At 39.5% G+C, this 12,186-nt stretch overlaps 1 protein-coding gene across 1 annotated transcript; it reads left to right on the top strand.

Annotated features, from left to right (window-relative positions):
• Positions 1-7,114: 7,114 nt before the first annotated feature.
• b3galt5.2 (beta-1,3-galactosyltransferase 5 gene 2) lies at positions 7,115-9,476 on the top strand. The gene is made up of 2 exons (XM_012958252.3): positions 7,115-7,232; positions 8,497-9,476. The coding sequence occupies exon 2, from the start codon at positions 8,497-8,499 to the stop codon at positions 9,430-9,432; it is 936 nt and encodes a 311-aa protein (XP_012813706.2). The 5' UTR covers positions 7,115-7,232; the 3' UTR covers positions 9,433-9,476.
• Positions 9,477-12,186: the final 2,710 nt, after the last annotated feature.

The raw sequence follows: 12,186 nt of genomic DNA, 5'->3' as shown, positions 1-12,186 counted from the left end.
ATCATTTATCAACACTGGGCAAATTTGCCCATGGGCAGTAACCTATGCCACCCAACCAAATTGTTGCATTCATTGTTCTACCTGCAGTTGGCTGAAAAAAGCCAATCACTGATTGGTTCTTATGGGTTACTGCCCATGGGCAAATTTGCCCAATGAGCCCCACTGATTGTATACCTAGCACAGTCCTTTTAATTTCACAGTCCCTGAACTCTGGATGGGATTAATAATGCACAGTTCCGTTCAATGCAGAATGTCCCTTCCCAAGAGCTCTTATATTCCAGGTAGCGCTACCTTCCTAAAGTTCCGCTGCTTGGATATAGTAGCCGCTCCCATGTAGCACATACACAAACAAAACCTGTCCTCACACAAGGGCCCCAGATTTGTGTCCTTGCCAGTATCCTCCCTTTGGTGGGTCACTCACTGGGGGGTTCCCAGAGGCAGACACACTGGAGTTCACAGACAGATCTGTAGCACGGCCACTCTCCACAGTGGCACCGGTCACCTCCTGGATCTCTAGCAGCTTGGCAGGGAGCAGAATGGGCCGCTCTCTAGGCCTTTCCTCCTGGCCAAGCTCCAAACAGGATGAAGATGAAGCCTGTCTGATCTCCTGGACAGTCTCTTTCTCACTGGTTCTGGCTGGATCTGCAGCAGGGATCCTTTTATAACCTGCCAACCAGATTATTTCTCTGCCTGTAAACAGGCTGAATGGTGTCATGGGCAGAACAGGGGGAAGGGTTATCTGATCCCCCACACATGGTTTTTGGAAGTATTCCTGAGGCCATGCACGCCCATGAGAAACCGTCTTCATAAATTGTTGCAATATTTTTCCTTGCAGTGTTTTACAGGGTGGGGTACCCCTCTCCATCTTTACTTCCGTCTTTTTTAACATTACACAAATTTTCCAGTCTTTAGTTGTCCCAAGTTTTTTGAAACGTGTTGCATATATTTCTCAGAAAACAATACAATTATTCCATTTTAACATTTCATATGTTGTCTTTGTACTGTTTGCAATGCTGCAATGTTTTTGCAAATCATCCCATTCTCTTTTTATTTGAAGAAGGGGTAGTATATAAGGCTAAGAAAAACAAATTTGAATTTTGGGCTGCAGGGCAAATTCATCTAATTTAATTGTGGAGAGACCAGTTTAATATCATTAAAGGTAAGGAGCAATAGATATTTTACCAGCACAAAGCTGCCAATCAGCTATAGAGATGCCTACAGTAGCTCTCCATTTCAATCTGCTCTTGGCTAATGTCAGTTACTTGACTGAATACCAATATATCTTTCACCTCTGCCTGCTTGCTTTAGTCACTGGCTCTTCACAATTAAGCATGCAAACAGTATAACCAATCACAGGGCTTAATAAAGAACCTACTATACATAATAAAAGGCACTAAGTTTGACCAAGTGCAGTAACCCATAGCAACAATTATCATGTTTTCCCATTTGGAAACAGGCTCTAGAGTTGTGGCCAGTTTAGATTCTTCTAAAGAATTTGATTTGATTGAATGGGGTTACTTATGGGAGGTTGCCCCCCCAACTTACCTTTCTCACAATAGAGGGAACTTTTCACTCCCACAACCCAACTAATCTTTCTTCATGTTTATCAAAACCTTCTCCTCACAGACCCCAAACTTTTTCACTCTGCAAGGGAATAGTGGTCTTATCAAATACCAGAGCTCACTCAAGATGATTGGGAAAAGGCAACAGACACTATGGGGCTGATTTACTAAGACACGAATTCGAATCCGAATTGGAAAAATTCCGTTTGTAAAACGAACATTTTGCGACTTTTTCGTATTTCTTGCGATTTTTTCGGCGCCTTTACGACTTTTCGGAAATTGTCGCGAGTTTTTCGTCACCAATACGATTTGCGCGAAAAAACGCAAGTTTTTCTTAGCCATTACGATTCGTTCGTATCTTGTCGCGACTTTTTCGTATTGAGCGCTCGTAAGCAGTGGGCAAAACTTTCAGGCATAGCATGATTTTGGAAGTCTCCCATAGGGCTCAATGGCACCCTGCAGCTCCAACCCGGCCCAAGGAAAGTCACCATACTGAAGCTTGAATGAATCCGAACGCTACGAAAAAATTGCAACATTTTGCGCAACTTTCGGAATGGCTACGAAAAAGGCGCGACTTTTCGCGCAAGTTTTAATGCTACGAAAAAATCGCAACATTTTGCGCAACATTCGGAATGGCAACGAAAAAGTCGCGATAATTTTCCGAAAAATCGCCAAATACCGATCATTACGAAAAAAACGCAATCGGACGCATTCGGCCCGTTCGTGGGTAAGTAAATGTGCCCCTATGTATAACTGTTTTATTTCCATTCAACACAGGTTAATACAGTACCTTTCATGATCTTTCCATCACGCTATTAAGGCTACACCAGATAACCCGCACTCCGACAGACCACTGCCCTAGATGTTGAGGAAGATCCGCTAATATCTTTCACATGATCTGGTCTTGTCCCAACATCTCTAGGTTTTGGACAGCAGTGACTAATTACCTCTCAACTAACCTAGCCTTCCCTACTTTAAATGCGCCTACGACCTGTTTATTAGGAGTTCTAGACAGTATAATTCCACAGAACGACTTCCAACTATGTTTACTATTTTATGCCAAAAAAAACAGTGGCCATGCACTGGATGGTCCCCTCCTTGCCTACTCTCAGCTTGGAGAAAGTTGGTGAATATGGTTGTTCCTTTGTATAAACATACATATAAGACTAGAGGTGCATTTTATAAATTTGATAAAGTTTGGGGTCCCTGGTGCGACCTGGAAGGCAATTGAAGAGCCCCACACCCACATGCATTTCCTAACCCCCAAGTTGGAACTTCACCCCGCTCAACACTTGTTATTTACCTACTCTAACCGCTACTATAATCTACTAATTCTGATCTGCTGTCAGAACCAAAATCTGCAATGTTGTACTCACTATTCTATTGCCTGCAATATGTTTCAGAGATACTGACCCTGGCAGTTGTATAATTTGGAGTCAAGATTTATATTTCAACGTACAAACAATCTACTTGTTAGCCATTTGCTCAATTAAAGGAGAAGGAAAGTCATTTTGGAATTTTACTGCCAATAAATTCGCCACATTAGTGCCACCTAGAACAATATATTTATTCTGCAGAAAGCTTTGCCATACCTGAGTAAAGAGCCCTAGAAGCTCCCTTTGTTTGTTTAAGATAGTAGCTGCCATTTTAGCTTGGTCTCCGTAGCTTCCTGCTTGCAGTCTAGCCATTATAGCTCAGATTCCTAAAGATGGGGGGAGTGAGTTTTATGAATTCTTTTGGGAGGGGGAGCAGGAGAAGGGAGGGAGGAGAGAGCTGCATAGAGTCCGGCCCCGGGAATGAAGGATTTTTCAAAGAGAGGAAGTCAGATACCCAAGAACATGTTTATAAAAAAGGAGACAAGAAATCCTGTGTTTCTTTTGATAGAGGACTCAGTGCAGTGTTTCTGTGAGTGCTTATGGCTGTATTTACATAGACCTTTCTGATAAAGCTTAGTTAGTTTTTACTTTTACTTTTTCATAAAACCATTTATTGGGTGGGATTTAGATGGAGTTTTAAGTTCACATTTAATAATACTTTTCCTGACAGTTTTTGTAAATGACATTTATCAAAGCAGATTACTGTATCAGTTAGTAAGAATGTATTTGTCAGCTTTGAGCTGCCCAATAGCAATTCTATGGGATGTTAGAGCTCTTTGAATAAGAATCCCCCATGTAAGTTACAAGTTGGGATTCACAACTGAGACTGGTATAAACTGTTCCAAGAAACTGTTCCACCTACGGGTGGGCGATATCGGGAGAATCGCCCACCCTGGGGCCCTGGGGCCAAACGGTCAAATTATAACCATGGGTATAGGAAAAGTCGGTCTGGGGACCGCATCAACGAGCCGATGCGGTCCCTGATCCGACTAGATTTTCTAACCTGCCCGATCGATATCTGGACGTTTTCAGGCCAGAGATCGGTCGGGCAGGCCCGTCCATAGTGCCCATACATGGGCCGATTAGCTGCCGAATCAGTCTAAAGGTCCCCATACACGGGCCGATAGAAGCTGCCAATATCGGTCCCTTGGACCGACTCGGCAGCTTATCGGCCCATGTAGGGGCAGAAACGATCGGACTGGCCGACCGATATCTGGCCTGAAATTGGCCAGATATCGGTCGGCCAGGTTAGAAAATCCTGTTGGATCGGGGACTGCATCGGCTCGTTGATGGGGTCCCCGAACCGACTGCCCCATTGCCGCTTGCAGAATTCTATCGTTTGGACCCAGGCCCGAATTCACCGACATGCCTCCCCGATATCGCCACCCGTAGGTGGGGATATCGGGTGAAGATCCGCTCGCTTGGCGACATCGCCAAGTGAGCGGATCTGCCGGTGTATGGCCACCTTAAGGGACCCATATCGGCAGCTAGAATTGGCCCGTGTATGGGGACCTTTAATGTCCCTGTTGGCCAATCCTCCCAGCAAGCCCTATTGTTTCTATGCAAAGGATAGGTCCCAGGATAACTGGATTATCTGCCTATTGTTTCCAATCAGGCTGGGGCAGACGTGTTGGAGCCTTTGGGTATCAGTCCCTAATCTCATCAGAGAGAAATTAAATCAATTCCACCATTGTTTATCATAAACCCGTCACAGCAGGTCCATCCCACTTTACGACGCAGATGTTTACTTATTGAATATTTTTTTTTGCAAAATCACAAGGTTTATCTATATAACTGGCAACAAATCCTGAATCTCTGCCCTTATCGCTCTGACTATGGAATAAATACAGTCTGCCAGTACAGTCTGGCCCAATGAAAAGCAGCCAAACAAAACCTGCTCACAAAGCCTCCACAGATCCACCACAATCGATGCTTCAGGTAAACACTGTATTTTGTCATCAAAGTGACATTCTGAGCAATGACCTGCTTTTTTAGCTGTGCTTATTACAGATTAAAGGTGCCAAGACTTTACCAAAGGGGCTTTAATTTTCTCTACAGCTAATAGTGAAGTTAAATTTAACTTACCGGCCCCCCATAGTGCTCTTGCACTTGAACCTGGGACAGTATAAAATGTGCTCTACAGAATAGTATTTAAATGGTTAAAACCCATTTTGGACGTCAACTTTTAAACACGAGTAACTGAAAAAGAAGGGTAATCTAATGTAACGTCTAATGTATCTAATGTAATGAGAGCTGCTACGAACTAATGATCACCAGCTCAAGATATTCTGCCACTTGTTGATCACAAAATTGGACACAATCAGGAGACCTCTGATACATGGAAGATCCTATTTTCATTTGAGCTAAAATTTCTTAAAGTGGAAGTAACGCCAAAAATAACATTTCGCCTAGTGAACCAAAATGTAGTTCTAAGGAACCTTCCAGGAGATATTCATAACAAGAACGGTTTTAGAGATAAAATGTGTGCATCTGGAAAAAAGGCCAAATGACAAAAAGAATTTATTACAGGTATGGGACCTGTTGTCCGGAATGCTTCGGACCTGGGGTTTTCCGGATAAGGGATCTTTCCGTAATTTGGATCTCCATAACTTCAGTCTACTAAAAATCATTTAAATATTGAATAAACCCAATAGGCTTGATCAAGTACAGGTACTGTTTTATTATTACAGAGAAAAGGGAATCATTTAACCATTAAATAAACCCAATAGGGCTGTTCTGCCCCCAATAAGGGGTAATTATATCTTAGTTGGGATCAAGTACAGGTACTGTTTTATTATTACAGAGAAAAGGGAATCATTTAACCATGAAATAAACCCAATAGGGCTGTTCTGCCCCCAATAAGGGGTAATTATATCTTAGTTGGGATCAAGTACAGGTACTGTTTTATTATTACAGAGAAAAGGGAATCATTTAACCATTAAATAAACCCAATAGGGCTGTTCTGCCCCCAATAAGGGGTAATTATATCTTAGTTGGGATCAAGTACAGGTACTGTTTTATTATTACAGAGAAAAGGGAATAATTTAACCATTAAATAAACCCAATAGGGCTGTTCTGCCCCAATAAGGGGTAATTATATCTTAGTTGGGATCAAGTACAGGTACTGTTTTATTATTACAGAGAAAAGGGAATAATTTTGCCATTAAATAAACCCAACAGGACTGTTCTGTCCCAATAAGGGGTAATTATATCTTAGTTGGGATCAAGTACAGGTACTGTTTTATTATTACAGAGAAAAGGGAATCATTTAACCATTAAATAAACCCAATAGGGCTGTTCTGCCCCCAATAAGGGGTAATTATATCTTAGTTGGGATCAAGTACAGGTACTGTTTTATTATTACAGAGAAAAGGGAATCATTTTGCCATTAAATAAACCCAACAGGACTGTTCTGTCCCAATAAGGGGTAATTATATCTTAGTTGGGATCAAGTACAGGTACTGTTTTATTATTACAGAGAAAAGGGAATCATTTAACCATTAAATAAACCCAATAGGGCTGTTCTGCCCCAATAAGGGGTAATTATATTGTAGTTAGGATCAAGTACAGGTACTGTTTTATTATTACAGAGAAAAGGGAATCATTTAACCATGAAATAAACCCAATAGGATTGTTCTGCCCCCAATAAGGGGTAATTATATCTTAGTTGGGATCAAGTACAGGTACTGTTCTATAATTACAGAGAAAAATGAAATCATTTTCAAAAATTAGAATTATTTGCTTATAATGGAGTCTATGGGAGATGGCCTTTCCGTAATTTGGAACTTTCTGGATAATGGGTTTCCGGATAAGGGATCCCATACCTGTATACGCCTGATATTATGGGGCCCATTTATTATGTTGTGTAAAATTATCTATTCTGGAAAAAACACTATAAATAACAGCATAAATAAATGGGGAATTCTTAGTGCAGTGTATTTTCTTTTATGCCACACAGTCACCGTATTTTACATGGTTAATCCCAGTGCTATTTACAAAGTAAACCAGAAAAGCTTAATAATAGTAAAATACAGTAATTAACTGAGCTTAAATGTTCAGATAAAGTAATCGTTAGCATTATTATTTTTAAGCTGAAAGTTCTTATTATTGTTAGGGCTTTTGTACACCTGCAGTAGAGTCACTCTTCATGAAGATAAAACAAGAGAAAGTCCAGGATCTGTATTCAGGAGCTGAGACAGCCTTAGTTTGGAGTGAACTTGTATTTTCTGCTGAATCTTGTTTACTGGGACATCATTTTTAGAGACTGGTGCTTGCTGCCATATCTCATCTAAAGGTAAGTGGGAATCATTTTTGCATCATTCATGGACCATCCTTAATTGCTGTTAAATGGTCTATATTAAGTCCATTTGAGCTTGAAAGTTCTAATAGTGGTTTATGAATTTTATATTCATTTTGGTGATCCAGTTCCTAAAGTTACTGGTTATGTTATTAGCCTGCTTGCTGTAGAGTTTTGTCATGCTCAAAATGTTTCAGAGGTTTCTGGTGCATGAACTCTTCACTGAAATCTTTCTCTGAAGGTCCTTCATCTGGTCTCTAAAAATGATGGTAAGTTCTTGCAGCTCATCAAGTAGACTACAAAAATGTAAAACTTCTTATTCTCTTCACTATAACCAGATAGCAATAAAACATTATAATAGCCCTGTCTGTATGACAGAGTCCAATTGGAACAGGTAAGGCAACTGTCCCCTTAAATCCCCAACCTTACTGCCCTTTAGGGATACACCAAATCCACTCCGAATCCTGTGAAAGAGATTTGGGTGAATACTGAACCAAATCTGAATCCTAATTTGTAGATCACATCCACTGCCATCCCAGAGTCTAGGTTCCTGTTCAACTCCTCAAAGAAGGCAAGTAAGATCTATTACATATAAAACCACGCTAGCACAAGCTCATAGTATTTTCATTTTCAATGTATTCGAGTATCTTATCCCTTATTACATCTTCCAAAATCAGTGTATATGGGTATGCTTAAATGACAGACTGTATAAATGTAAAATGCATAAAGGCTCATCTGAGTTGTTGGAATGAGAACTATCGATAAACTAATGCAGGAGTCAGGTACTGCAAAATAGGCAACAGGAAAGTGCCACTGTTGACATGGAATTAGGTCCAGAAATGATAACTGTTGATTGTACAAATTATGTATTGATCAATAAAGGTATGTGCAACTTAGAGCTCCAAAGCTGTACAACAGATTTATTATACAGGTAACTATTATTATACAGGAATCTCAGTCATAAAGCAAGGCTTACAATGGGTATCAGATGGGATCTGTGCCACTGTAATAGAATGCTGTTATACCCTTAGCTATAATTTAAGCCATAAAGCAAGGGTTGTTTCCTACACTAAGCTTAACCATCTGTTTATATTTCTGTATGAAAGCATGCAAGTAACTAAGTCTTTCAGACTGTATGTAAATCAATTTATCCCCACAACTATTCCACTAAACATTACACATTGTTGTCAGCCACAAAAGTGATTTTCTGAGGTAGTGAACAATACAAAAAAAAAATATAAATATAATTTTCATCTTTCAGATGCTGCGCCTGAAGTGGATATTTGCAACAGTGTTCTGTTTTGGCTTCTGTGTATTATTGTTAAATCTACAGGATTTCTGTACAATTTGTCGAAAAATATTTTATTCACCTTCCCTGAGATCTGCTACAGTGAGGGAGACGTTCCAGTTGCGCCCCAAGGTACAGTGCGAGAGGAATCCCCCATTCTTGGTGTTGTTGGTGACCACAAACCACAGCCAAAAGGAGGAACGGAACGTTATCCGGCAGACTTGGGGCAAGGAAAGACTAATTGGGGATAAACTTGTTTCCACCTATTTCCTTCTGGGCGCCGGCACAAACCCACGCCTGCAAGAGGAACTCATTGAAGAAAGCAACACTTACAATGACATTATTCAGAGAGACTTCATAGACTCATATTACAATCTGACCCTCAAAACCATAATGGGGATCGAATGGATTTGCACTCATTGCCCACAAACTACATTTGTGATGAAAACAGACACAGATATGTTTGTTAATCCATTGTACCTCGTGGAGCTGCTTGTAAAGAAAAATCAGACAACCGACCTCTTTACTGGTTCCCTCAGACTGCACGATGCACCCATACGGGATATAAACAGCAAGTGGTACATAAGCACAGCAGAATACCCACAGGCTAAATACCCGCCATTTTGCTCAGGGACTGGATACGTCTTTTCTGTAGATGTTGCACAAAGGATCCAGAATGTCTCCAGCACAGTCCCATTTTTCAAACTGGAGGATGTCTATGTAGGGATGTGTCTGGAGAAGCTGGAAATCAACTTGCAGAATCTTCATACCGAGACCACGTTTTACGCATATAAAAAGCCTTTCACTGTCTGTAACTATCGGAAACTGGTCACTTCGCATGGCGTCCAACCAGGTGAAATTTACCTTTTCTGGGAAGCCCTACGAAGATCAAGAGATGAACAGTGCTGAAAGGACGGAACCTTCATTGCTCTGTTTTATCAAATGGGAAACAAAAAGTGACAATCCAGGAGATCTCTGTTAATAATATGATTTAATTTGACAAGGACTGACATTTGTCTAGGGCCCCCAGCATCCGAGGAGAAAAATATTGCTAAAAGTACAATGGCTAGTTTATACATATTTTGTATTATATACTTTGTTGGAAGTCAAACATGAAGGCATTCAGCTGTTATTGAACTTAAATATTATTTGCTTGGACTTTATATTGAATTCTTGAAGACATTCAGTTGCCGACCAATGCTCTTTAGATGCAATGTTAGATCCTGCAATAGCGTGCTCCAGGGGTACGTTATATATAGTAATCACACAGCTGAATGCTCCAAAACGGAGTAAAATGGTGAAAAGGGAGTTATCCTTGTGATGCAACATCCATTGAATGATAGCGTAAATTAGTGGGGGTCATTAGCTCTGTGGGAAGGTTAGAATGGAGTGCAAAGAGCCAAACCATGCTCTTAGAACACCGCTGTCTCCATTCTGCAGCACTGTATAAAGAGGGGGGGTGGGTGGTGGTGGGCAGCCTCAGGTGTGCTGGCAAGGTGTGCCACCAAGGTCACATACTCAATATAGCAGGTAGCCATGCATTAATTCTTTGGTATTGGTAGACATTTGGCTTTTTTTGTACTACAGGTACAGGACCTGTTATCCAGAATGTTTGGGGCCTGGGATTTTCCGGATAAGGGATATTTCCATAATTTGGATCTTCATGTCTTAAGTCTACAAAAAATCATTTAAATGTTAATTGAATAGATAGGATGGATGGATCCAATAGGATTATTTTGCCTCCAATAATAAGATTAATTATATCTTAGTTGGGATCAAGTACAGGTACTGTTTTATTATTACAGAGAAAAGGGAATCATTTAACCATTAAATAAACCCAAAAAGGCTGTTCTGCCCCCAATAAGGGGTAATTATATCTTAGTTGGGATCAAGTACAGGTACTGTTTTATTATTACAGAGAAAAGGGAATCATTTAACCATGAAATAAACCCAATAGGGCTGTTCTGCCCCCAATAAGGGGTAATTATATCTTAGTTGGGATCAAGTACAGGTACTGTTTTATTATTACAGAGAAAAGGGAATCATTTAACCATGAAATAAACCCAATAGGGCTGTTCTGCCCCAATAAGGGGTAATTATATCTTAGTTGGGATCAAGTACAGGTACTGTTTTATTATTACAGAGAAAAGGGAATCATTTAACCATTAAATAAACCCAATAGGGCTGTTCTGCCCCAATAAGGGGTAATTATATCTTAGTTGGGATCAAGTACAGGTACTGTTTTATTATTACAGAGAAAAGGGAATCATTTAACCATTAAATAAACCCAATAGGGCTGTTCTGCCCCAATAAGGGGTAATTATATCTTAGTTGGGATCAAGTACAGGTACTGTTTTATTATTACAGAGAAAAGGGAATCATTTAACCATTAAATAAACCCAATAGGGCTGTTCTGCCCCAATAAGGGGTAATTATATCTTAGTTGGGATCAAGTACAGGTACTGTTTTATTATTACAGAGAAAAGGGAATCATTTAACCATGAAATAAACCCAATAGGGCTGTTCTGCCCCAATAAGGGGTAATTATATCTTAGTTGGGATCAAGTACAGGTACTGTTTTATTATTACAGAGAAAAGGGAATCATTTAACCATTAAATAAACCCAATAGGGCTGTTCTGCCCCAATAAGGGGTAATTATATCTTAGTTGGGATCAAATACAGGTACTGTTTTATTACTACAGAGAAAAAGGAAACCGTTTTTAAAAATTAGAATTATTTGCTTATAATGGAGTCTATGCCAGGTGGCCTCCCCGTAATTCGGAGCTTTCTAAATAATGGGTTTCTGAATAGCAGATCCCATACCTGTATCGGGTTTAGGTGCTCACAATTATGGTATATATATATATATATCCATATTTAATTCCTCATTATTGTTATTGTGCATGGGCAAGAAGGAATGCACCAAATCTAGGATTCGGTTCAGGATTTGGGGTAGATTCAGCCTTTTTCAGCAGGATTCGGATTCTGTTGACTGCCATGACTTTTTGTCACATGGAAGTTGAAAATTTTTCACTGCATATGTGCAAATTTGGTTTGGCCAGATCTTTCTCAAAGAATTTGGGGTTCGGCCAGATCCCAAAATAGTGGATTCAGTGCATCCCTAGCATAAACAGATAAGCTTTTTTAAAGGTATTCCAGAACGTATATTAAAAATGTTGAATGTTGATTTGTTCAGATAAACATAAAGGGAGTATCTCAATGAAATAAATATATATATATATATATATATATATATTTTTTTTTTTTAAATATACTAAATATTTTAAAAAAAATAGTAATAAACAAAAAACATAACTATATATTATATATTTTTATATATATTTATATATATCTTATCCAGAATGCTCGGGACCTGGGGTTTTCAAGTTATACAAAGAGTAAAAACACAAAATATATAATAAAAAATAAAATATAAAATAATAACTGCTTAGACCCCTCAATTCATTATAAAATTCATCCAAAAATAAAGAGAAATGTGCCAAGAGTCTGATGTCTATAGAGTTCTCATATCCAGTTGTAGTTTAACAGTATCCTCCTTGTAAAGTGCAATTATATCAAGGTGCCATATGCTGTATCAAATGGGGCTTCTAAAAACCCAATCATGGCCTAGACTAATTTTGGGGAAACTGATGCGTAAACTG

The sequence above is a fragment of the Xenopus tropicalis genome, chromosome 2, assembly GCF_000004195.4.
Source record: "Xenopus tropicalis strain Nigerian chromosome 2, UCB_Xtro_10.0, whole genome shotgun sequence".
In the NCBI taxonomy this organism is placed as follows: Eukaryota; Metazoa; Chordata; class Amphibia; order Anura; family Pipidae; genus Xenopus; species Xenopus tropicalis.
Note: the sequence above shows the minus strand (reverse complement) of the source record. Positions and strands in the feature narration are given on the sequence as shown.

Bases quoted from the DNA above. Each gene is read 5' to 3' on its own strand.
- b3galt5.2 (XM_012958252.3), top strand. From the start codon at position 8,497: ATGCTGCGCCTGAAGTGGATATTTGCAACAGTGTTCTGTTTTGGCTTC.